Here is a 27,762-nt window from a genome sequence, read left to right as displayed (position 1 = left end):
AGGAGGACTAATTAGGGAACGAGTTGACGACAATCATCCGATCTTCTGCATTTTTCACAATTACGGTATGCTTTTTTTTAACTAGCACGTATGATGCACTGCGAGCGTGATCCTACTAGCGTGTTGGTACCTTTCAAAGGCACGGTTTGGGATGAAAGTTATATTATTATTATTAAAGCTTTGAAAACTCTCTCGGTGTACCGTCTTCATAAATATGTGTAACCATGTATAATATGTATTTGCAACTGTATATTTTTGTAATTATTTTAGAGATTTATTCTGTTATGTGTTCTACGGACAAATCAAAAACAAGGGGCGGAGCAAACGCGGGCTGATGGCAATTGGGGTAAAGCTGAGTTACCGGTAGATCTCACATTATTTGTTTGCTGTTATTAGTGTCAATAAATGTTTTCAAACCAAACAAGTTTCAATTGTGAAACATACAGCCTGGTCTAAGTTAACTTGTGATTGTGTCACACATTTTAATACGGGCGCACGCGGCTTATACATGGGTGCGGCTTGTGTAAGAACAAAAGTGGCAAATCGCCTAAGAAGTGGTGGGTGCGGCTTATAATCAGATGCTCTCTACAGTCTGGAATTTACAATACTACATAAATCAAACATTTAGTTCTGTTGGGTGCAAAAAGTAACATGCGCTATATTGGTATAAGAAAAATATAAAGCTTTTTTTTAAAATAAGGAAACTTTTCTTCATGCCCAAACTCAAGCACATTTTAAAGACTTTCAAAGTCAATTTTCCAATTTCTCCAGTGCCATTAGAATGAAAATATGCATTGTGAATCATGTATTTTGCAGAGCCACAAATATATCTGCGATTTCTAATCCCGCGTTTGCATTCATCAAGGCATACATTTTTTAGATCTTGAGTCAATAGCAAATACAATTGTGGATCTGGAAATCCGTGGGTAAATATTTTTGAGACGCATTTCTCCCCGTATAGGGTAAAAATTATGGTAATATGTAACTTACATTTTCAGTTGGAGGAAGTTCTCCCCGTTACAATTACCTTAGGTTTTTGCATGGCCCATATCAAATCCTTATAATTGATGCATTATCCATGCACTAATACACATCTTTGTTTCATGTGTGGTCTACCGAGTCAGATTGACTTAAGAGCAGTGTTCCCTCTAAGCTGCGCGCTCGCACATTCTCAGCGCAAAAGAAAATCTAGCCAGCGAACAAAAATAAGGGCTCAAAATTACTAATTAAGAAGCGACTTAAGTCAAAGTTACAGTGCATGAAGGTAAAAATAGACGGGTTCCCCTGACGTTGTGTCCTAAATGCGGTAATTTGAAGTCGAGTCGATTAGGACCAAGTTGAGCAAAGTTAGTAGAGTTTGTCGGGGAACCGGCTTCTTCGGCTCGGCTCACTAAAAGGAACCGGCTCTTTCGGGTCCTAAACGGCTCTTCAGGTTGGTTTTGCTTCTTTAATCCCAACATGACCAAATATTATGTAACATTATGCACAGAATGACTTAAAAAAATGGGGGAATAGAACAAAAAAGAAAAAAGTACCAAAATGAAAAAGTAGTAAAAGGTTAGAAAAAAATAATCAAAAGGAAGAGAAAAAAAGAAGGAAAAATTTAGAAAAAAGCCAGAACAAAAGAAAATAAATACATGTAGGAACAAATGTAAATAGAGAACAAAAAGGAAAAGGAACAGCTCGGAAAAAATAAACACAATGATTTTTTTTAAAGGAATATTAAAAAAAGTAGAAAAAAAACACGGAAAAAAAAAAAGTTTGTGTTGCATTCAAATAATTTCCAATTATATCAAGTGAATCTTGTTGCCAACATTGTACTTCCACTAAAAAATGTGATTAAGTACAGTTCTGTAACTTACAACCGATTCAATAAGCCCCCCAAAATGTTAATATTATGCGACAAAATATGTCAGGAAATAAAAAGAAATGGATATCTTGTGAAAGAATTCTAAGAACAAATGACGTTTGTAGGCCGTACAACCTTTGCAATAGTACACTTAGTCAATTCATTCAAAAGAGAAAAATAATTTTGCATTGCCGGAAACTCAGCAAAATGTAACTTGATGTCAAGTTTTGGACATGTTTGATAATGAATTATCTTGCCACACTTGGGATTATGGTTGCTCACTGTTGTTTCAAGCGTTGCTCACCGACTTTGTGTGAACGCTCAGAACCGTGGAAAATTAGAGGGAAAATTGCTTAAGAGAAACAAGGCAACAATTTCAAGCATTTACAAGCACATCACCCACAATTCAAGCACTTTTAGTTTCCTTGAAAACACAACATTTAACATTTTTCAAAGATTTCAAACACCGTACGAACCCTACCCCTGTGCTATCTGGTACTAAACAACCACTACCTGTCCACTGTTGTAAATAATCAGTAGTTCATTTTATATATAGTCTATGTATATTTAGTTAAACAAAATGTGTTTTTACCTTTACTACAACTCTGTAACCGAGTCTCCATTTTTGCCTGCTTCTCCGGAGTCAGTTCTAATTGGCAGTGAAAGTGATATCACAGTAGTGACGGCCCCTGTCCGAGGATAATTGCAACCACATCTCCCATTTCAAACTTCATTACATTTCAAAGGAACAATTCATAAATGACGGGGCCGGTGGGAGCACTCGGAAGGCCTCACAGCGAGAAGCAAGAATCGAGTGAGGGATGAGAAGAGGGAAAATCTGAAAGGTCTCTGCTCAATTTGGTTTCAAGTGGAGGGACGATCAGTCCTTCACCCTTTTGCTTTTCTTGTGGAGATAAAGCGATAGATAGCAAGGAGATGAAGAATGTGTCACACAACGCAGAGGTAATTACATTAAGCCGCACTCTTAAGGGGTTTAACGCAAGCCCTTTGTACAGGCGTCCTAAGCCATGCCTGACAGGATTAAGTCTCAGTAATGACTCTTTAATTTGCAAAGTAATTCAAGTCTGTAATTGGCCTTCCACCGAAACCACTGGAGTACAAAGAAAAAATCTAAAACTCTGTTTTATGATTATTGTTTAGCAGGGTGGTGCTCACATAAACCACATAGACCTGTCTGCTGCAGAGCAAAACCAGAAGACAGATGCAGGGAAGAAATCACGGAAACATGGATGTTCATTCATTTGTTCTATTATTTGTTCTCATTAGGGTCACGGGTGAACTGCTGCATTTCTGAGCTAAGTTTGAGGGAGGGATGGAGTTCAATGTATCGTAAATTCCGGACCATAAGACGCTACTTTTTTTCCTAACTTTCAACCCTGCAGCTTATTCAGTGATGCAGCCAATTTATGTCATTCTTTCAACGGCCGCTAGCGGCGCTCGAGTGTTCCTACCATTAACTGCCCTGTCAAAGCTATACTATTATTATTAAAGCTTTGAAAACTCTCTCGGTGTACCGTCTTTCTTTGTAAATATGTGTAACCCATGTATAATATGTATTTGCAACTGTATATTTTTGTAATGTATTTATTTGTATTTATTTTAGACACTTATTCTGATATGGTTTGAACGGGTGAACGAAAAATGAGGGGCGGAACAAACGCAGGGAGCCGAGTTTAAGTGGGGACCGCTAAAGGTGAGGGACGGACAAGGAAAGGAGAGGGAGTAAAAGTTGGTTAAAGAAAAATGAGTTGCGTGAGTTAATGTGTTTATCTGATATATTTTTCCCACCCTTACCTTTAGAAATATACACTTTTTTCCTTGGATTACTTTCAACGGGACCCAGACTCTGCAGGTCTGCATCAAACCTTAAGTACCGGTATTATTTTCCGTTCATTTGCCGGCTGTGGTTTTTGGACTGTGGACTTTAATGAAGGACATTTAGTTTCAATCGCGGGACTTGAAGTCGGGTTTGGGTTAATTTTGTGTTTGTGTTACATGTTTAAATGTGGGCTCATGTGGCTTATATACAGGTGCGGCTTGTGTATGTACAAAATTGGCTTTCCTCTTAAAATGTGGTGGGTGCGGCTTATAATCAGGCGCGCTCTATAGCCCGGAATGTACGGTATATAGAGTCCCATGACATGCAACATAATAGTTTTCACTCATGACATTCAACTGGTCTGACTTCAGGACCCACCACTCCACCTTAATGACAAGCTGTCTCCCCCTCCGACAAACCCCCATCAACCCCCCACCCCCCCCACAAAAAAAAAAAAACCCTCATCGAATTTATGAAATAAAATGATTATGCTGTCTAAACCAGATATAGTACAATAATGAATGAGATGTGATCTTCTCAAACTATATCAATATGGCACTGATTGACCAAATAGGAAGAAGAGATCGAGCAGAACGTTAGCTTTTTCTACTGTTAAGGAATGAAATTGACCCTCCATTCTTTCCTGTTTTAGCATAATTTTGCCAAGGGGAAAGCCCACACCCAAAAGTAAGACCCACCAGTTCAGTAACGCTGCCCTAAGCAACTAACTTGCCCTTAAATAAATATAAATTAATAAATCAAACACAAACAAAATACAGCGTGCAAAGAAGGACCCATTTCTACTCTTTTGTTAACGGAAAATTACTAGCTTCCAGGAAAGCATGATTATGTGACCGCAAAACTAAAGCTACTGTGCTTAAGAATCAACATTATTGTTGTTTATTTGAAATTTCCTAGAAACAGGCTCTTCACGATGCGTAATTCACAGACTTCTTCAATAGTTGCTAGGAAGTGGACATTTGATTAGATGAATTAGAGTCGGCCTTTCATCATATAACTGATATTTTTCTCAGACCCCTCATTTTACAATTTTTACCTTTACTCTCAGTACTCTTACTTAAAAGATTCCAGTCTCACCATTGCCAGTTTGGAGTGATTCTGGCATTAGGAAAACTTTAGGTCATCAGAATTCCAAGAATACAAACAATAGCTAGGGAAATAACCATTTCAACGGTAAGGCGAAACATGCTTCTATTTAGATAACACTTTATTATTGCTTTAGGATTCACTAATTACCATATTGTCTGCATTATAGGGTACACCAGAATAACATTATTTTGGGATATTTTTTCATATATATAAGGTACACCAGATCACAAAGTGCATAGAATTAAAACCACAGTAAGGGGTAAGGTTTCACAAAAAATAAGTCGGTACAGTAATTCTGCAGTGATTGATCAATTCGAATATATCACTGATCACAACCGCATTAAATTGGATGTAACAGGAATCAAATCCGCTAGAAAACTAAGGATACAGACAACACATGAAAAGGCATTACCTTTTATCTCATCATCACACGATTAGTCACAGTGCCAAATTGTTGATGTTATTATAATTGGACCGGGCCACGAGAATATTTTCAGATATTAACCCAGTTTGTGGTACAAAAACCTGTTGGGATCCTTAAAATACAGCATTGTATCACCAACTCACAAAGTCTTTACAAAGTGCATGATGTTATGAACTGGTCCGTCCATCCTGAAATATATGAAATGAAATGAAATGATCTGCATTTATATAGCGCTTTTCAAGTCAATGACTTCCCAAAGCGCTTTACAATGTGCTCCACATTTCCCAATAGCGGCCTTGCAGCCATGTAAGGCGCTAACCTGCTTATTGGGGGTATTAGGGGTTCAGTGTCTTACCCAAGGACACTTCGACATGTAACACAGACGAGCCGGGATTCGAATTTGGATCCCTTGATCCCAAGACGAGCGCTCTACCTCCTGAGCTACTGCGGCCCATGCGATTTAATCACTTTCTGTTTACTTATTTTTCCAATGTATCTGGCACCTAAAATAGTATATAATGAGATTAGGTGTAATGCCTTTTCATGTGCTGTCTGTATCTCTAATGGTCTAGTGTCTAGTGCAGGGGTAGGGAACCAGTGGGTCACGAGCCATATATGGCTCTTATTATGAGTGGGTATGGCTTGGAGACAAAATCTATTCCAATACAATTGTCTTCATGTCGTTTATTATTAGCAAAAGCAAGATAGTTTTAGTATATTCAAAGACAAACCAACATTGAATAAATCGATGGTACTGTCCTGTGTATATAGATTCAGATATACTTTATTGTCATTCTTGTACACGTGTATACAGAACGAAATGTCGATACATCCGACCCGCACAGTTTCCTTGAATGTACAGATATAAATAAAATGTTGTATTGAGTTGGGGTATTGAAGTACTAATAATATACTAAATAATTATAGCTATGTATAGTATTATACAGTGGTGCAAAGAGTGCAAGAGGAGCAGCTTACCAGATGTTCAAAATGGGCAGTCAGGTAAAAAAGTCATTATACAATAACAATAACACTGGAGTACGATAGTGCATAGGAGACAGATGTGCATTATTAGCTCACATTATTAACAAGAGCTTACAGTCAAGGTGTCCGGCAAACAAATTTGTTTTGGCTCTAGATCGCTAAGGAATCCTTTGTATGGAAGCTAATTTAATAATCCATGTCCACTGTTGGGAGAACTTATGATGAAAACCTACATAACAAACTGTAAATACGCCAAAACACCAGAAGAGCACACAGAGCAATTTGGTAGGGATGGGTGGGCAATGCAAAGAGCGTAAGTACTCCTTCCTGTCTCTCGCTCAGCACCATCTGTGCGTAAAGTAAATCAGTCGGGATCTTTGTTTGGAGAATTTTGTGACATTTTACACAATGATTCCCTCTCAATTTGTTTTTAACCAAATATTTATGAAAAAAATGAAGGTCAAAATGAGCATAAACGATCTTAACTAAGGAAGGACACTCGTTTAAAGTGGTATGTGTTGATATCTGTGACACAGGCTCTGCTATTATTTTGATTTTATAATTTTGATCAAATCATGAAATGTCAAAAAATGTGCTGAAGAATAGTTTTTGAGGAATTTTGCCTCAAAACATAGGGTGTGGTTCCTTCCCGAAATGAAACCAGAACATTTAATGGCTCATCTCATCTCATCAGCCGTACTGCTTATCCTCATTAGGGTCGCGGGGGGCTGGAGATCCCAGCCATCTCCGGGCAGTGGGCAGGGGACACCCTGAACTGGTTGCCAGCCAATCGCAGGGCACACAGGGACAGACAACTCATTTGCTCATTCACACCTATGGACAATTTGGACCGGCCAATTCACCTGAAATGCATGTTTTTGGAATGTGGGAGGAAACCAGAGTGCCCGGAGGAAACCCACGCAAGCACTGGGAGAACATACAAACTCCGCACAGGAAGTCTTGAGCTGGATTTGAACCCACGACAGGTTCCCATGACATGAACTGTGCCGCACAAGCGCTAACCACTGACTCTTTGAGTCAAAAAGGTTCACCACCCCTGCTCTAGTGGATAGGACCTGCTTCTCTCACAGCTGGTTATCCGGCTACTGTTACTGTTTGTCAACAACCATCCATGTCTCTAGCGGCCTGCCGGTATTTGGTTTTCTTACAATTGCTATCCGGTTTGATCCCCAAGGTCACCAGTGTTACGTACTTGTGGTCAGTGTTACATTTTTTGACTGATCAATAACTGCAAAACTAACACATTTCTAAATGTTCCCGCATATAAGGCACAGGTTCAAATTCCTGTCCAAAAACAGAAAGACTTTGACGTTTTTATTGTTTAATATCTCGTGTATCCATTCAATATAGGTGGTGAACAGTGTAAAGAAGAGGCCAGCCGTTTCTTTCAAAAGGAAAGTAGAATAAGGAAGCTTGATACGGTTGAGAAAATGGTTGGAACGCTTTTTTTCAGCCACTTTTTACCACGGAAGAGGACCTCTTCAAGCGCATTTTCCAAAAGTAAGTTAAACTCAACTATATCTTTATAGAGCATATTATTTTATGAAATGTTTATTTTGTAAAAGTGCAAAACAATCCAGGTTATGTATACAAGCCTTAAGCACACTTATATAAACCTTAAACATACAAAAAAAAAAAGCACTGAAGCGACTTATGAACACATTCAACTTACGAACGATCGTCCAGAACTTATATTGTTCGTAAGCAGGGCAGCAACTGTACAGACAATTCAGTAATCATAGCTGCGTAACTGGTACCTGGTTTTGAGCCTTCATCAACGGAGCCATTGTAGACCTGGTTCTTGAATTCTGGTCTGTTGTCGTTCATGTCAATAACGAAGATGTACAGATCAATCGGGTTCTCCACTTTGTTTCCATTCATGTCCACAGCATGAGCTCGAAGCTGGATGAAAATAAGGAAAAAGGTTTTAAACGTGATCTGAGCTATCCGTGCCAGGTTTATATCATGCAATTCATAAACGTTGCTCCTGGGTGTCATTTAATTTTGTCGCCCGCTTTCCTGACTTGTATATCCTGTGTAGATTATATTCAAAAATAGATTCCAGTGTTTTATGGTGTTAAAACAGCATATTATGCTTTACTGGAAATTGTATTACAGTCTGAAATAAATTGGTGGGAGAGGAGATACTTGTGTGTATGTAATGATCCAAATCAAGTACTGGCTTAGTATAGATACTATCAGTATTTGGTTCAGTTCGACCAGTTTCTGGGTAATTACTTGTCAGCTGACCTCAGATGGACTGTCAATGCAACTGATATTCTAAAGTCAGCCAGACAAAAGCTCTACTTCCTTCGTCAACTCAAATCATTCGGAGTCCGTCAATCCATTCTAGTCAATCTTTATCGTGCTATAATTGAATCCGATTTAACTAGGTCAATCACAGTTTGGTTTGGTTGCGTCAATCAGAAAGAATTGTCAAAGATGGAATCAGTAGTGACGAAGGCAGAGGAAATAATAGGTACTGGCCTCCCGTCCCTGCTAAGTATCTACATCGATCGAACTAAAAAACAGACACTAAAAATTATAGACGATCCCAGTCACCCTGCTCGCAGGTACTTTGATCACCTGCCTTCAGGTCACCGTCTTCGCTCTTTTGCGAGCAAGACTACACGTCTTAAAGAGAGTTTTTACCCTTCCGCTATCCGTATGTTCAACGGGAATTGATTTAGGTTATTATGTATAGTATTACCGTAAATTCCGAACTATAGAGCGCACCCAATTATAAGCCGCACCTACCACTTTTTAGGTGATTTGACACTTTCATACTTACATAAGCGGCACTCATGTATAAGCCGCGTGCGCCCGCATTGAAACTTGTGACACAATCACAATTTCAGCCCGGACCAGACTGTCAGGCACACAACTGTAACTACATAGATAGTGCACAATCCTAGAACCATAGTTGGCATCATTAGTGGAAAATAATACCCGTGATTAACGTATGATGCAGACTTGTAAAGTCCAGGTCCCGTTGAAAGTAATCCAAGGAAACAAAATGTATATTTCCAAAGTTAAGGGTGGGAAAAATATATATACACTATTGTCCGCTGCGACAACAGATCTACCGGTAACTCAGCTTTACCCCATTTCCCATCAGCCAGCGTTTGCTCCGCCCCTTCTTTTTGATTCATCCGTAGAACACATAACAGAATAAATCTCTAAAATAAATACATTACAAAAATATACCGTTTCAAATTCATATTACACATGGTTACACATATTTACGAAGGAAGACAGTACACGAGAGAGTTTTCAAAGCTTTAATAATAATAATATAACTTTCATCCCAAACCGTGCCTTTGAAAGGTACCAACACGCTAGTAGGATCACGCTCGCAATATATCAAACGTGCCTGTTAAAATAAAGCATCCCGTAATTGTGAAATTCACAGTAGATCGTCCTCAACTTCCTCCTCATAACTATCGCCATCAAGGGCGTCTTCTCATTATCGGAATGTGCTTTAACTTTACAGACAATGTATGCTTAAACGTAGAGGTTGCAGTCTTTCTTGGCGCACATATTCTACTGGTCTTAATTCTACCTTTTAAACTCCAGTGACGCTGGTGGCCGTTAGAAAAATTCCATAAATTGGCCGCTTCACTGAATAAGCCGCAGGGCTGAACATTTGGGGGAAAAGTAGCGGCTTATAGTCCGGAATTTATGGTATTATGCCAACGCGTTCCTCCGACCTATTCTACTCTAGTCTTGTTATTTACATATTCTTTCTTTTTAAACTATTCTATATAATTACCTTGTATTATACACTACAATATATTTTTCAATCTATTCTTTTATTTTTTCTTTTAAATAAATTATTTTTTCATTATTGAGTGTTCACGTGTCAAATTATTTCTTGTATATATCATGTTTATGGTTTATACTGGCTGAGTAAATAAATACAATACAATACAATACAATACAATACTCAGTCACTTTAGAAATAAGCATAGTTGCTATACAGGGTGGGATGTGGATTAAAAGGTGATGAATGTCGACTGACGTCATATTGGTGCTTCTCTCAGTTGAAAGTACAACAAATATACACTTTCTTTTATCGGAAGCAGTGTCTGTTTTACACAGCAACTGTAAGTCCGACTCCGTATCACATTTAGCGCTAACAGCACTCTGCCTGCTTGCGTCTTCGAATAACAAACACAGTTGGCTCATCACAAATTCCCCTCAGCTGTGCGCGGATCTGTAGAATGGGATTTTGCCAAGAATCAAAACATGCTAAACTTTTTTGAGGAGACACAACTGTTTTACGGGGCGGCAGTAGCTCAGGAGGTAGAGCGCTCGTCTTGGGATCAAGGGATCCCGGTTCGAATCCCGGCTCGTCCGTGTTACATGTCGAAGTGTCCTTGGGTAAGACACTGAACCCCTAATACCCCCAATAAGCAGGTTAGCGCCTTACATGGCTGCAAGGCCGCTATTGGGAAATGTGGAGCACATTGTAAAGCGCTTTGGGAAGTCATTGACTTGAAAACCGCTATATATAAATGCAGATCATTTCATTTTAGACTCAAAACAATGAAAGTTGGGAACATTGGAATTTGGGAATAGACCCACGTCTTTTCCTATGATGGTTGCAATTAGATTTGGCTTTATTTTCATTGATAACATTGTAGTGAACATTGTTTGCGAAGAGATTAGACATGACACTCAAGGCTTAACACAGAGTAAAGACTTTAAAGAGAAAAATAAGAAAGAATGTCAGGATACATAGGTAAAATATTTACAAGGCAGTGCCTAGAGACTGGCAGAAGTTGTAGTAATAGTGCAATGAAATGTAATGCAATAACATTTAACAGCAACACAATTCCCAAATTAGAAGATAAATAAGATATGAATGCTCCTTTTATCTTTTTTTCTTCTTCTATTTTTTAATACAACTTGTCACAGTCTTCTGCACGTGTTTGGTAGGGTAATGCCCATAAGGAAGAAACTGTATCTGAGCAGTTGTTGTTTTAAGGGACCTGTTGCGATTACTGTAGGGTTCGTACACTTCTTTAATGGCCAAATAAAAGCTCTTTTTAAGGACTTGCCAACCCAATTTTACAATTTCTCCAGTACCAGTAAAAAAAAAAAAAAAATCTAGTGTGAATCATGCATTTTGCGGAGGGACACATATATTTACATAAGCATTTTGATTCTTGCATGTTCATTTTTCAGAACATAATTTTTAAATCATGAATAAATTGTGAACATATTTGTGCATCTAAAACAATGCGTGTGTAAATGTGGTTGGTTGGTTGGATCCCTTAACCCCACGAGTCCTAGGCCGACCATTTCCTGTGGTGTGTCCAATGTTCCCTCTAATTTTCCACGGGTCTGAGCATTTACACAAAGTCGGTAAGCAACGCTTGAAACAACAGTGAGCAACAGCAATCCCAAGTTTGGCAACTAAGTCATTATCAAACATGTCCAAAACTTGACATCACGTTACATTTTGCTGAGTTTCCGGCATCGCAACATTATTTTTCACTTTTGAATACATTGACTAATGTATTATTGCAAAGCTTGTAAAGCTTGTACGGCCTACAAACGTCATTTTTTTTTACAATTATTTCTTTTTTTTTTCTGGTGTCTTTTGTCGCATAATACTAACATTTTTGGGTGGCTTATTTAGTCGGTTGCACGATACAGAACTGTATGTAATCACATTTTTTAGTTGAAGTACAATGTTGGCAACAATATTGACTTGGTATAAATGGGAATTATTTGAATGCAACACAAACTTTTGGTTCTTTTTCCCTGTTTTTTTCAATTTTTTTTTTAAATTATTTAAAAAAAAATCTTTGTTCTCTATTTACTTTTTTTCCCTTTGTTTCTTTCTTTTCTTCTTTTCTGGCTTTTTTCTGAATTTTTCCGTCTTGTTTCTCTTCCTTTTGTTTCTTTTTTTCTCTCAGCTTTTCACTACTTTTTCATTTTGGTATTTTTTTCTTTTTTGTTCTATTCCCCCTTCCTTTAAGTCAGTTTGTGCATAATATTACATAATATTTGGTCATATAGGGATTGAAGAAGCAAAAACAACCTGAAGAGCCATTTAGGACCCGAAAATGCCGGTTTCTTTTAGTGGGCCGAGCTGAAGAAGCCGGTTCTCGAAAAACTCTACTGACTTCTACTTCGACCTTGACTTCCAAATACCGCATTTAGAACACAACGTCAGGGGAATCCTTGTATTTTTACCTTCATGCACTGTAACTTTGACTTAATCTGCTTCTTGATTAGCAATTTTGAGCCCTGATTATTGTGAGCTGGCTAGATTTTCTTGTGCACGGAAAAGCTCTGGGTCGTGCGCATTTGCGCACACACGCAGCTTAGAGGGAACATTGCGCTGGATAGATTTTCTTGTGCGCTGAGAATGTGCGGGCAGTGCGCAATTGCGCACGCACACAGCTTAGAGGGAACATAAGGTGTGTCCTGGGCAAGTATAGCCTGGAGGCACCCCTCTCTCTCCAGGCTAACACATGTTTCCATCCGGTCTCAGACTGGGGAACTTTCACCTGATAGGCAAATGTGCTAACCACTTTACTACGGAAATATCTCTCCCCATATTGGTGTTGGGTAAATATGAGTAATGAGTAACTTCGTTTTCAGTTGCAGGAAGTCGTTCCCATGACAATGTACCACTTAATTGATTTGTCATCTCTGCACTAATACACATTTCAAACTGCCCTGTTTTGGTGTAGCATGCTCTTAGGGGTGAGACGCAGCTTCAAAGGACAATGTCGTACAAACTAATGCCACTTGCTGTTAATCACAATTGAAAAAGACAAGCCACCAGAGAGCAGTGCCGGCCTAATTTTTAAGCAGACCTGTTGAGAAACTTAGCTATTTCAAGCATTTACAAGCACCACAACAAAAAATGAAGTCATGTTTGATCCTTGAAAACACATAATTATAAAATTACATTAAAATTGAAACATTTATAAGGATTACAAGCACCCGTACAAACCCTGTTACCGAGGGCAACAATTAAAAGGGTAGATGGCTAGGGTGAGAGATGTTCTTCATAATGTTACTAGCTCTGTTGCAGTATCACAAACTGGCAATGTTCTCCAGGCTCGATATAGAGCAGCCAAAAGTTTTTTGGGGTGTGTTAGTTGTTCTTAAATGTGGGGTGCATCGTCTAAGGTGTCATTAAAATGTTTAACATTAAATATTTTCTCTATTAAGTATGTGTTAACACTGCCAAACTGAGTTCAAAGAGCCTTTATATTTTTACCACCACGACTATATGCTTTATCTTACTTTTAAACTGTGTTACGGCCATGGAGCACATTGCACATTACACACGTGCTTACGATTTTCTTCCATTCTAGGATAAAAAAATGGTGAAAGTAAGAAAAGTACTGTTTGAAGTACAGTCCAAATTCCAACCCAAAACCCCAAAAAGATTACAAAAAGAAGAGTTTATTCGAGGGCATCTAAGAATGTTATGTACGTGTGCGCTCAACTAAATGAACTTGAGAGAGGCTGCAATGATGGTTTAACCAGAAGATGGCGTCAGCAGGTAAACTATTTTGTTATGGAAACCACTTTTAATCTGTGTGAGCATGACTTATTCTTAAGACAATGTTATTGAGTTTTAATTATTTTTTTTATTTGACAGAGTAATGCTTCACTACAACACGGTTTACTTTTCACATTTTCCCAACTTTACGGATTTGCGTCATGTATTGTGTTCTGCATTCCCATTGGCTAGACAATCTCCCTGCTTAATATTATTGGAGGTTACAGTAGTTATTTGTACAAAATAAAACCAATACATTAAACAATTATACGCTTTTTTTTTGTTAAAACAATGCTGGAGCCCATTGAAAGGGTTTGTTCTTTGGTTTCAGTGAATAATAAAAATATATTTGAATTGAAAACATTTTTTATTGTACAATACTTGTTAAAAAAGAAAAAAAAAAGCCTATCCATTTGGAACCTAACCCCAAAGCAATGAACGGTGCATGACTGTATACACCTGAATTGCAAAAAAAAAAAAAAAATCGCCAGCAATCAGTACAGCGCACAGCGTCTGTGAACTTTCCCTCTTGTGAAACAAGATGTATTCATCAAACGGGAGGTTAAAGTAGGCTGCAACTCTGGTGAAGGCTAGGGGGAGAAGGAATAAATCGGTGAAATCACACGTAATTGCTCTGTCGCGTATGGAAAATTGAGGTACTCTTTCATCTGAGCTGGGTGTATGGGGAAATTTAGGCTACTTGCAGGGCATGAGAGCCACATAACCACCTGCAGGCTCATTGTAGTAGAATATAGAATCAGTGGAATTATTTGCAGGGTTCCTCGACTATGAGGGGTGAGGATCCTCCACCGCTGGAGTCCGTCACCGTACGCTTCCGTTCTGTACCTCAGCTAAAATTGCATCTCAGGGTCTCCTGGAGGTTAATTTAACTTTACTTTCCTCACTACATTGTCTGATCTGTCCTGCACCCAATATTCGTGCTCTGCCATCCCATCTTTGCGGCTGTGCGCCAGGTCCTTTATCTCTGCCCACTCTCCTTCCACCGTCCCACATGCAAGCACATTTTTAATTCAAGAGCAGTGAGGGTTGAAGATTACAGTTGGATTTAAAAAGGGCAGTGTAATTCCGTGTATCCTGTAATACATGCAGAGAACCGGAATGACACATTGATGAGTGGGAATTTTTACCTGATCATTTTAATTGCACCATTTTTTTAACAAATACACATGCAAGTTGTTTTTTAAACTAAGTTCAGTCAGTTTTTGGTTTATATTAACCCCTATATGGTGTCCTAGTTTGGGGCTTTTTTATCAGATTCAGATATACTTCATTGTCATTCTTGTACACGTGTATACAGAACAAAATGTCGATACATCTGACCCGCACAGTTTCCTTGAATGTACAGATATAAATAAAATGTTGTATTGAGTTGGAGTATTGAAGTACTAATAATATACTAAATAATTATAGCCATGTATGGTATTATACAGTAGTGCAAAGAGTGCAAGAGGAGCAGCTAACCAGATGTGCAAAATAGGCAGTCAGGTAAACAAGTCACTATACTATAACAATAACACTGGAGTACGATAGTGCAGAGAAGAACAGATGTGCAAAGAAGTGGCTAGGTATAAGAGAACTGCCAGTAGTGCAAGGACAAAAAAACAAAACAAACAAACAGATGTACGGATTAGCAGCTGTGTAGGCTTGCTATGTGTGATTGGCCGTATAACAGTCTAATGGCCAGGGGGACAAAGCTGTTGCAGAACCTGGTGGTGCTGCACCGCACACTGCAGTACCTCTTCCCAGAGGCTAGCAGAGTGAACAGTCCATGATGGGGGTGAGAGGGGTCCCTAATGATGTTCTTGGGTTGGGATAGGCAGCGCTTCTGGCCAATGTCCTGAATGGAGGGGAGAGAAGTCCCGATGATTTTCTCTGCTGTCCTCATCACCCTCCTCACACTACCCCAGTCGGAGGCACTGCAGCCTCCACACCACACAGAGATACAGCTAGTCAGGATGCTCTCTATGGTGCCCCTGTAGAATGTGATGAGGGTGGGTGGGGGCAGGTGGGCTCTCCTCATCCTCCGCAGGAAGTACAGGCGCTGCTGTGCCCTCTTTACCGGTGATGCAGTCTTCCACCAGTGATGCAGTGTTCAATTGATAAGTATTCGGCTTGTTTCTAAGTTAAAAATTGTACATCTGCAAAGGAGATTGTGTAGGATGCCACTTTGACTATTATTATTCAATGTTGTTTGTTAGTGCCACTATTGTGCATTGTTTACATCATTCTCGGGATTTGCCAATGATGTTGCTGTTCTTTATAACTTCACCCCCGTTAAGGCAGATCTACTTTTTGTAACCTAAGAGATTTAATCAAAAGTAGTGTGATAGAAGATTATTATTTATTTTTATGTACTGTATTTTCCGCACTATAAGGCGCAACTAAAAGCCTTTATTTTTTTCAAAACCTGACCATGCGCCCTATAGAACAGTCGCAAGGTCTCGCAACTTAGGCAAGCATCCACTGACTAGATTTTCCCCCGTAGGCAAAGTAGTCCGCGGTGTATGCTGGGATATATATACCGACGTTTTCATTTCCTTACCAATGTGTCGATCATCATTTGAATCGGTCACTATTCGCGAAAGTTCTTCGGAGGTAAAGGAGGCGGGTCCTTTTAAGCATTTACAGGCTCGCATTGGCTAAAGCTGGGCAAAATAAAGCCTGCAGTTGGACGAAAAATATGTGAATCACAAGTTAGGTTACTCTACGGCCTGGAGACATTTTCTTACTAGTCTGTATTTGTAAACAAGAATTATGGGGCTAAACAGACAGCTAGCAACAAGCAACGTCTATCCATCTAGATATGCTGGGCACCATGGGCGCTCCGTCCAATTGACTTTGACAACCCTGAACATGACAATAGAGTAAAATTCAAGGGTTTTCTAAGAAGCAATACCGAAAACCCTTTTCACAAAAAGGTTTTCTAGCAAATGTTAATATATTTTTGGTCAATTCCACAGAGGGCATTAAAAAGACAAAATACAAAAACAACAAAATACAGTAATCCCTCGTTTATCGTGGGAGTTACATTTCATAAAGCTCCCATTATGGCCGAAACCAAAGAACAAACCCTTTATACCAGCTCAAGAATTTGTTTAACAAATTAAAGTACTGTATAAACTAAGGATCAATGGATATGGGTTTTTCAGGGCTGGTACTGATTATAAGTCTTAGGAAGAGACTGATAACCGATATTTGCAGCCAACATTAATTTGCTGTAGAAGCTTAAAAATTGGCGTAATACATTTTTAATACTAGAAAAAGAAACAAAGAATGAAATAATAATAATAGTAATAAAAAAAACTTTAATAGCGCTCTGAACTATTTTAAAGGGTCTCATTTAAAATGGTGCTTTGCTTACAAAGATCAGTGAACAACTTCATAATCTTTCGTACGGAAGATTATGCTAACGCAAACGTACGATTAGCCTGGGTTAGCTTCATGTTTACGTTCATGGTAAACATTCAGGGTGTTGGAACGGATTAAAACGATCTTACATTACTTTAAATGGGAAAAACGATTTCGGTGATTGAACAAATCGGTTTTCGAACAGGTTTCTGGAACGGATTATGGTCGAGAACCGAGGTTCCACTGTACGCTATATAAAGCTCCTTGTGTAGAACTAGTTGGGATAGTGAACATAGAGTTTAGCTACATTGGGTCACCTCCGGTGTAGGTGACATTAGCATTAATAAGTCTTTTTAAAGTCAGTTTATAGACAGTGATGGCATTTTTATTTTTACTCACGTTAATCATTATTTTTGAATAAACACATACAGACTATGATCGCGTCACCCCTTCTTTTGGAAGCAAAGCGCTGAGAACTAAAAACCAAGTGCACGTTCAAGTGAAGGGGAGTCGGAATTAAGCACAACACCGGCGTTTGCTTCCATGAGTGCTTCACTGCATTTTGACGTCATTTTTCAGTCAAGGATGGTCACAAAGGGAGGTGACGAGAAAAAAAAGGCAACAATTGTGAAAGTGAAAAATATTTGCCATTGGACAAATATGACATATTCGTGACAGCCCTAACTGTGGACAGTGCGGAGAGGGGATAGGCTTCCTGCTTCAGTGGCTTCACCCATGTCACTTATCAAATCAGAAGGCAGGGGAGGGCGCAAAAGACTAGACTGTTGCTTGGTGTTGTGCTTAATAATTGGTTCATCGAATAAAAAAACAGGCTGATACCAACAGCCGTCAAAATCCTAAAAATCCATTCTGATAATTGGGCTGCCCAATATTCAGGTGACCTCTTGTATGAACTTACCGTATTTTCCGCACTATAAGGCGCACCTAAAAGCCTTTATTTTTTTCAAAAGCTGAGCATGCGCCTTATAATACAGTGCGCCTTATATATGGATCGATATTAAGTCGCAAAGTCTTGCAACTAAGGCAAGCAGCCGCCGACTAGATTTTGCCCCGAAGGCGAAGTAGTCTCCGGTGTATGCTGGGATTTATATACCGGCGTTTCATTTCCTAACCAATGTGTCAATCATCATTTGAATCAGTCACTATTGGCTAAAGTTATTCGGAGGTAAAGGGGGCGGATCCTTTTTATCATTTCAGGCTCGCATAGGCTAAAGGGGCGAAACAAAGCCTGCAATTGGCCGAAAAAGATGAATGTGAATCACACGTTGGGTTGCACTACGGCATAGAGAAAACCTTTTTTACTATTCTGTATTTGTAAATAATTTACTCTCCTGGATTTACTACACTCACGGTTGTGAGAAGACAGTGGTTACGTATCATTATTGAACGTGATGGCTGCAAGAGAACTGCAAGAGAAGGTGAGCTATGCGGCTTTATATTTTCCCGGTATCTTGATTTAGAACGATCTTGATGTTTCTGTGATGAGTCTATTTTTAAACTAAATTCAATTCAAAGTATTTATTGTCATATGCACAGTAAAAACCCCATTTCCCTGCACAATAAAGTTCTTACTTTGTTGTCCACACAGTTGCCAGCAAAAAATAAAATGGAAACTAAGAAATGTTTGGCATTTCTTGAATCCCAAGACTTTAACCTTCCGAATGATATTTGGACCGATGCATTTGAGTGATTGGTGACATTGTACAGACACTGTTTCCGTACATGTCTGAGAAACGTATTTGCTTCTTTGCAAGCTTTAGGAATGTCAAGGGGGTAATAAGTTTGTTGTCGTTCCCATTGTAGCGCCTTATAATCCGGTGCGCCTTATGTATGGAAAATATAGGACCAAAAACTATTTTTTGGGGGGCGCCCTATAACCCGGTGCGCCTTATAGTGCGGAAAATACGGTAATTAAAAAAAAAAAAAAAAAAAACTACTGTATCGTCAATCAATAATAAGCGGGGGTCTATTTTGCCAATTGGATTGCGGAACATAATGCACGGTGCAAATCAATAAATTAGCAAAACCGTAAAAAGTAAACAAGGGATTCACGGTTAACCAAATGGGTCTTTGGGGTACCAATGAGGACGCAACTCTGGACAGCCTTCTCCAATATTGACAGTCCCTGTCCTGTTCATGGGTTGTGGCGAAGTTGGCACCAGTCCTTTCCCTAATGTTGTCAGCCCCGTTCTTTTTCGGTCTTCCTCTCCTTATGCCCCTTGGACTGTGCCCTGGGGAATTATCTCAGTCAGCCCTGATTATCTTGTGATGTGATCATACCACTGAAATTTCCTTCCGTGCACAGTTTACAACAGTTCTTCGTAGGGTCCAGTGTGCCCTCTGATGGTGTTGCGCACCATTTTGTTTGTCTCATGGGCTAAGTAGCTGATGTCGAGAGCTGTCTTGTACCATCGCATCTCCAAAGCCTGGATTACTGTATAATAAACGTAAAATGGTCTGATGCCGGTTAACATTTTGAGTATTATAAGTAAATATACTTTCTGACTTTAATTAGTTACGATAGTTTAACCTCAAATAACTTTTTTCGGGCTGAGTACCACCATTTTGTTTGTCTCATGGGCTAAGTAGCTGATGCCGAGAGCTGTGTTGTAGCATCGCATATCCAAGGCCTGGATTACTGTATATTAAACGTAAAATGGTCTGATGCCGGTTAACATTTTGAGTATTATAAGTAAATGTATTTTCTGACTTCAATTAGTTATGATAGTTTAACCTTAAGGCACAATATATATATATATATATATATATATATATATATATATATATATATATATATATATATATACAGTGGAACCTCGCTAGTTCGCGGTTCCACTTTTGCGGGTTCAGAGCTTCGCGGGTATAAAAGATATACCTTACCTTCTCAATAAAAGCATTTATTGACTTGACGTCATTGAGCGCGAGCTTATGTCAACTGAGGACACGGTGTGGACACTCTTATTGTGAAGGGGAGGGGGAGGCCCTGACACAATGCTTAGTCATGGTGAGTTACCGCTTCGCTCACCCCTCCTCCTTCAACTCCTACCACCTCACCCCCTCTTATGTGGCGCTCAGTTTATCGAGGAGGGACTCGGCGACGTGACGTAAGTATATTCTCTTCTGTCACATTTCATCTCAAGTTTGACTTTATGATGCCAAAAGCAAGCGGTTGTTTGTACTACCTAAACACGGCTAATTGTGTGTGGTTTCGTGTATTTGTTGTAAAAGCCGTTCGATGCCGCTAGCTAAAGAATGTTGTTATTGTCAGAAGGTAGCTCTTTCACTTTCATTAAAATGAACACAGACTATTTTTTTTAACTGTTGTTTCCCAAATCGCTTCACAAACACTCATATATATATATATATATATATATATATATATATATATATATATATATATAAAGCCAAAAAACTCAAAGGTTAAGTAAGTATGACTTTCCGTTGATTCCACAGCAGCTGCTTTTAGAAGTTATAACAAGGAAGACAAAATAAAATATTCACAGATCATTTTGTTTCTCACCACACAGTTGAATTGCTCAACAATGAACTCAGAGTTGAACTCAGAAGCTGTTGGAGATTTTCTGCCTAAGCAAATCAGCTTTGAGTGACTAATGCTTCTTTTGGGAATATGGCAGCTCATCACTAATTAAATAGGTCAAGGCTGCCTGGATAACGAGACTATGATTTGATTTGACATATGATACTTATGAGAGACTGATAAGAGATAGAGTGAAGGTTTGATATTAATTGAATTACTCCACCTAGGAATAATAGTTTGAGATCAAGCGAACCGTAAAAATGTAATGTAATCTCTTGCTCGATAGCAGTGTACTTTTCACGGTTTCGATACTTTGCGGATTTTCATTGTGCATTCTGATTGGCTAAAAAATCCTTCCGCCCCTCTCCTGTCCGTGTTTAATGGTGTGGTTCCCTTTTCTACTCCTCCCAATCACTTTTAAAGAACAACACAGTGTATATCAGGTACGGAGAATAGAGGATGTAATGGATTCAGCAGATGTTTAGGTGGACTCACATGGTAAGATGAGCGATGTTCTCGGTCCAGAGGTTTAGTGACAAACATCTTTCCAACCACAGGGTCGATGTTAAAAACCTCATTCGGTGGCTGATCTGCTCCGACGCCAGTGATGCTGTATCGGATGGAGATGTCCTGATCCTGGTCCGAACGGATCTGGATTGCCACAAGGAGATAACAATACCCAATTACTGATTAATTGTTATAGAAAAGGTTTCACAAACCTTTTTGAAGCTCATAGCTACTTTTTGTGACAGAGGGCTAATAGTATGGTATGCATTTCTACAATAGCAACTTACCATGTTCTTACTGTGTTGTTACTTTTTTATAATCAGGTTCTATTTAATAGAAATTGAGCTAAAACAGGCTCAGTCAACCACTTAGACAACTAACAATTAGTGTTGGAATATTGTGTGCTCTCCCTGCTAAGTGTCATTGCGTGTTTAAATGAGTGTGATTGAGTGACCCACCTTTACCGCATAAGTGGTGAATTGAGTAAAATACTTTATATATTGATAACAATTTCCTGTGAATAAAAACACTGTTTCAAATGACCACCATTACTTTCTATGTAACGAGTACTGCAACGAGTTATTAATACAATTTTGTCACTCAACTGTCATTACAACATGGTGCGTTACTCCATGACTTTTTTAAAGTTACGGTAGCACGTCTGAAGCAGTTTTTCGAAACTCGTGGGTTGAGACCTAAAAGTGGGTCGCAAACCCATTTTCAGGGGTCATGGGCCTGAGCTTTGGCAAAGTAATCATAAAAAGAAGAACAAAATAATGGAACTATTACACTTCTAAACATGAGAAAATTATTCTCGATCTGTTCTGCCGGTTCAGTCATTTGGTACGTATGAGAAAGACCACATCTCATTTTATTGGATTTTGTTAGTTTTATTTCCTTTCTTTGCCCCTATTATTGGTCCCAAGAAAGTTAGTAATAAGGACAACGAAAAGTGGAAAACAGTGAAAACAAGATAAAAGCGAAGAAGGGAACAATTGCGACAAACAAAAAAAGTGGTATAATCGTCTGCCTTTGAAGCACTGCTGGAAGGTACAATAAATGGCTTAAAATGGTATATTTTAAGATTTTTACCAATATATCAATCTTTATTAACTATTAAATTAAAATCATCAATGTTGAGTTACACGGTTTATTAATGTATTAGAATTGTTTTAATATGTGGCTATTTTAAAGCAGTTTTATGGGGTCGCTTGTATTCAATGTAAGCTTTTATGCCTGTGTATAAGGTACTTGACGTTTTGGTTTGGCTAACCTTTTTTTTTTTTTTTTTTTTCAAAAAACGAAAAATGATTAAGTTCTACTATGGGCAGCACAGTGGTTAGCATTTGAGCGGCACAGTTCTGAGGTCATGAGATCCTTCCTGTATGGAGTTTGCATGTTCTCCCCGTGCTTGCCTGGGTTTCCTCCGGGCACTCCGGTTTCCTCCCACATTCCAAAAACATGCATGTCAGGTTAATTGGCTGAATCCAAATTGTCCCTAGGTGTGACTGAGTGAGTGAGATGTCTGTCTCTGTGTGCCCTGCGACTGGCTGGCAACCAGTTCAGGTTGTCTTCTGCCCACTGCCTTAAGAGGGATGGGCTCAAGCACCACCGTGCCCCACAGAGGATAAGCGGTGCAGATAATGGATGAATGGATATATTCTACTATATCTGCTTTAAAATGCATGATACTTTCATTGGATACATTTGACAAGTGGATATGGGTCGCAACTTAAGAATAAGCAAACCCAGTTGAGCCAACGCTAGATATACAGTAATACCCATGAAACGGATGACCTGGAGCTACAACAGATGGAAAACCACTATATCCGGTACAGTTGTAGTTTAATCATCCAGGGTATTTGGCTCAATCCGAGGATACCTGATACTAATGTGCTGCTAAGCAGACGCTCTCTTCATCGCTTTCTTACAAGGAGAGGATAATCCCTTTTTTGTTTAATAGCAATAAAGCTTATTCATTCACATTTGAGAATCCTGCAATTGAGCATAAATCACTGGGTTACTACTTTATCGGGTGCTATACGTATGACCATTTATTATTCAAGTCAAGCTTTTGACCAAATCCATCTTAGTTTAATCATTCTGTCCTTGCACTCCAAACTAGGCAAGTTGATATTGCATATATTTACAAGAAGCACTCCCAGAAAAAAGATGGGGTGCGTACTGTTATGTTGACGGGCACAAACATTTATCACTGTCTGGCATTTCAAGTCATAGCATGCTCATGGTCTCCATCAGACATGGGGACTTGAGACTTAGTGACTTGGACTCGAGTCGACTCGAGTCGCCGTTTTTATGACTTGTGACTTGACTTGGACTTGGCAATCTAAGACTCGGGACTTGACTTGACTTGAGCCACGATGACTTGAATGACTTGCGTGTTCATATATATATATATATTTCATTATTTAAATAATGTTGACAATTACAGTACGGGATGCGGGCTGAGAAACGCTCTCATGTCACGCCCACTCTGCCCATGCGCCACACACCTCCACGGCAACCACCTGAAGTCAGCATGTCTGCTCCGAGGGTAGTAACTTTTGGCTTCAAAAACTTCTGTGAAGAAGGTAAACGGCGAACAGCGCAGTGCAAATTTTGCAACGGGAAAATTTCGGACAGCCAGACCACCACCTCAAATTTCATCCGACATTTGAAGAGCCATTCTGCCCAGTAAGTGTTTGTCAGTGTTAATATCTGTTTGTCAATGTGTTAATATCTGGTGAGTTGGATGTTGGCTAATGTCTGTGAATATTGTCATTCACCCAGGTCATTTTATCCATACAGTTTAGTTGTAGGCAACTGGACTTCTAATTTGAGCTTGAGGAACTTCCATGAGGAACATCTACAGCTCAATCTCTAAAAAGTCCAGTTGCTTACTCTTTGGTTGTTAGCTAAGAGTGAGCGGCAGGGCGATTTAGCCGCTGCACAGGGGGGTTTCAGTTTATCATTGTGACATTCTTATGCAGAGACGAGAGGTTATCGTAACCTGCGTCAATGATGCTTCATTCATTTACTTTTATAAACATTGCAGTATGTTTGAGTAAAACGAATGCATTTGTGCTCATAGTGCCTCGTCTATCCTACAACGGGTAACGCAAAAGACAAGCCAGGCATATTGAGCTAGGAGCTACGGATAAACGGGCTGTCTAATTGAGAAAATAGGGTAGGCTAAGCGGTGAAGTTGAGAAGGACACGTGCACTGTACATGATCAAAAATCAGGGATGTGATTTGACCAAAGTGAAATTATCTGAAAATTAGGCGGGGGTCTGGGGGCCGCGGGCACCCAGCTAGGTCCAGGGCAGTGCCCTGGTGGGGGGAGAAGTGGGGCGAAGCCCCCCGGAGGTCATGGGTTTTCCGTGTTTTTAAGTACTTTCAATGCACTCAGATGACAAAGAAATAGACAAAACAACAGCATACATTTTCAATGTATTTTGAACTATCCCATATAAAATTACAGTTTAAGTCAACTCAAAATCAGTCACATTAAAAAACATTGGACTGCCTTTGCTATTAAAAACTATCACTGAGAATATCATCATATCTAACTCATGTGATTACTAAGTTAACACATAAATCATGTTGAAGAGTTCAAATTTCATGAACAAATAATTGTATCATGACCAAATGAAAAGTAACTCATATTAGAACATACCATAAATGTCTTTGTTATAGAAGAAGATGTTATCTATAAATGAAAGTACTGTAGTGGGTTGTACATAATTCACCCACGGAACCATTGTTTAGTTAGCGAGTTCCTAGGGGGACTCTTAATTCGGCCGGTTCTAGCCACTCTCGTGTTTGTTTTGTTATCGCCAGTTTAAATGTCATTAAAGCAGCTTTCGTTGGCACCTTTGTTTGACACTCCGCTTACGACTCCCGTCTCTGCTCGCTACATTGGATCACGTCGGGGTCACCAACATTTGTAGATAATTCCTTCTCTAACCAGTCCGATCGAAACTTGTTTTTTTACGATCTTAGCAATTTCTTTAACTCGCGGAGCATCTTTGCGTTCGATCTCGGACATCTTTCTTTAAACACTCGGCAAAAACGTGTGAGAAATGAACAATGGCATACTCCTACGCCTTTATAAGGAGCGCGTTTATTGGTCAACACGGAGACTTCAACCAATCGCAAGTACGTTTCATTTCAGTTACGGAAACACTAAAATGGAACGCTGTCGAGACGAAATCGTTTTTTTTACCATTTAAAAGAATCGGAAATTTTAAAATTTTATTTTTGGAGCGAAAGCGGAATTCCGCGAATTAGCGGAAAAATCACATCCCTGAAAAATGTGTCTTTGCCTTAATGTTATAGTCTCAATCTGCATATAATTTGGAAGTGTTGGCAAAAGGGCACCTTCCACGATTGGGGAGAGTGTGGGGTTGGCGGCAGCTGCAGGGGGATCCGCTCTTTTTCACAGGCATGCTGATCGTACATAGTCAAGTCAAAGTCAGTTTTATTTGCCAGTTCCTTCAAATGTACTTGACATAAAACGGAATCGAAATTACGTTCCACACTGTCCTATGCGTAGACATTGACAACAATAAAGTGCAATAAAAGTGCAACAATAAAGCCTGGCTATCGCGACTATTAATAAACTGTGATAAACGTGTGATAAACTCATCACACGAGTTTAGTCTGGCCAACCATCCGAGAGGCTGCGTTGATCAAATGCCTCTGTGTACTACTGGACTATGCTACAACCAATCAGACTACAACGTCATCACGCTAAAACCGCCTCAATCGTGCAGGCTAGATCAAAAGTTATGCCAGTAGTCTCCAAATCAAATAGTGACAATAATGTTAATCCAATCTTATAATTAAGACCACTAAGTCGACAATTATGGAAGTTTTTTTTGTAGTTTTTTTTTAGTAACTTTTTAGTATAAAAATAAATATTAGCTCATTATTTTCTTTAAAAATTTTGATTTCATGGTTGGAAATGTTAAATAAATTGTTTTATTTATTAACTATCACATGGTTAAGATATACCAGCTTTATGAGCATAAAAAAGTAAAAAAATGTGGTAAAAGCTTCAGTTACAGTTGATTTGATATTAAGTAATATCATCCAGAAGATAGATAAAAAAAAATACAGAAAGTTTCAAACAACTGTTTTTTTAACCATATGTCATGATTTCATGTCTGCCCAACCATACAGGACATCTCATTCTTGTTTTTGCATCTGCTTCACAGATATGCAGAGTATGAAAGGACAAGAAACGCCTGCACTGATACTACACAGCCTGCAATATCACAGTTCATCCAGTCTCGTCCTCTGGAAGCATATTCAGCAAATCATCCCAAACAGAAGTCCATAACCAATGCTATTGTTACAGATCTTGTGATTGGATGTAGCATGCCCCTTTCAATGACGGAAAATAAACATTTCAGGCACTTCATGTCTGTGGTCGACTCCAAATACCAGCCTATCTGCCGCAGAACAATAACTTCAACAATAGAATCACTTGTTGCAGACATGCAAGAAAAGATCAAAGTGATTCTTGCTGGTGTAGACCATGTGTCGGTTACCATAGACATTTGGTCAGATAGGAGGATGCGCGGCTTTTTGGGAGTCACTGGCCATGTCTTAACAACCTCAGAAGGAGTCATGCTGAAGTCATACCTGCTGGCATGCAGCAGATTCAAGGGATCTCACACAGGAGAGCGCATTGCTGAAGCCTTTGATTCCCTGTGTGAGGATTATGGCATTCGGAAAAAACTCGACTTCATAATCTGTGATAATGCTGCGAATATGAAGCGAGCATTTTCAGTCTGTTTTCCGAAGGATCAAGATGACGAAGTAACCGATGATGACAATCTGGATGATGAAGAATTGTGGGAAGACCTCTCCAGAGGTGACTGGGAGACTGTGGACCGCACAATCAACAGAGGAAGCCCTAAACGTCAGCAATGCTTTGCGCATACTCTGCAGTTAGCTGTTGGTGATGGTCTCAAGGATGCACGGATCATGAACAGTTCCTTTGCAAAATGCTCCAAGCTTAGCTCTCTCTTGCATACATCCAGCACCTTTAAAGATGCGTTTGAGGAGAAGTTTGATCAGCGAGGGATACCCGCTGCTGTAAACACACGGTGGAATTCAACTTTCCGACAAGTCAAGGCAGTGCTCTCATTCAGTCACCAGGACTTGTGCAGTGTTGTTCAGAACACGGGACACAGTGAGCTGGTCTTCTCAATTAGGGAGTGGAACTTGATGAAGGAACTTTGTGATGTGCTACAGCCATTTGCAGAGGCCACTGATCTTACTCAGGGAGAGAAGATTGTGACGATTAGCTCTGTCCTCCCCTGTGTATTGTCTCTTAACCACCACTTGGAAAGACTCAAGCCGCAAGTGCGCTTCCTGGGAAGCATGATCCATAGCCTGCAATTCTCTTTGAAGAAACGGTTCCGGGGAATCTTCGTTAATGTGAAGATGTTGTCAGCTGCATCAGGGGAAGAGCTGCCATTTGCAGACCCAGTCTACATCAGGTCAGCTGTCCTGGACCCGGCTTTCTCCATGATGTGGCTTCAGCATGATGTG

General features: G+C 39.4%; 1 protein-coding gene across 2 annotated transcripts in view; it reads right to left on the bottom strand.

Moving 5' to 3' along the window:
* Positions 1-27,762, bottom strand: part of LOC148368899 (cadherin-4-like) — a 452,029-nt gene that overhangs the window by 103,240 nt on the left and 321,027 nt on the right. For both annotated transcript variants that reach the window (XM_088330808.1, XM_088330807.1), the window contains exons 6-7: positions 21,186-21,341; positions 7,986-8,130 (exon numbers count right to left, since the gene is read on the bottom strand). In XM_088330808.1, coding sequence (XP_088186934.1) covers positions 7,986-8,130; positions 21,186-21,341 — 301 coding nt within the window. The remainder of the gene's footprint in view (positions 1-7,985; positions 8,131-21,185; positions 21,342-27,762) is intronic.

Source organism: Urocampus carinirostris, chromosome 3 (assembly GCF_059441175.1).
Source record: "Urocampus carinirostris isolate Australia breed hairy pipefish chromosome 3, RoL_Ucar_1.0, whole genome shotgun sequence".
In the NCBI taxonomy this organism is placed as follows: Eukaryota; Metazoa; Chordata; class Actinopteri; order Syngnathiformes; family Syngnathidae; genus Urocampus; species Urocampus carinirostris.
This window is presented reverse-complemented; position numbering and strand designations above follow the sequence as displayed.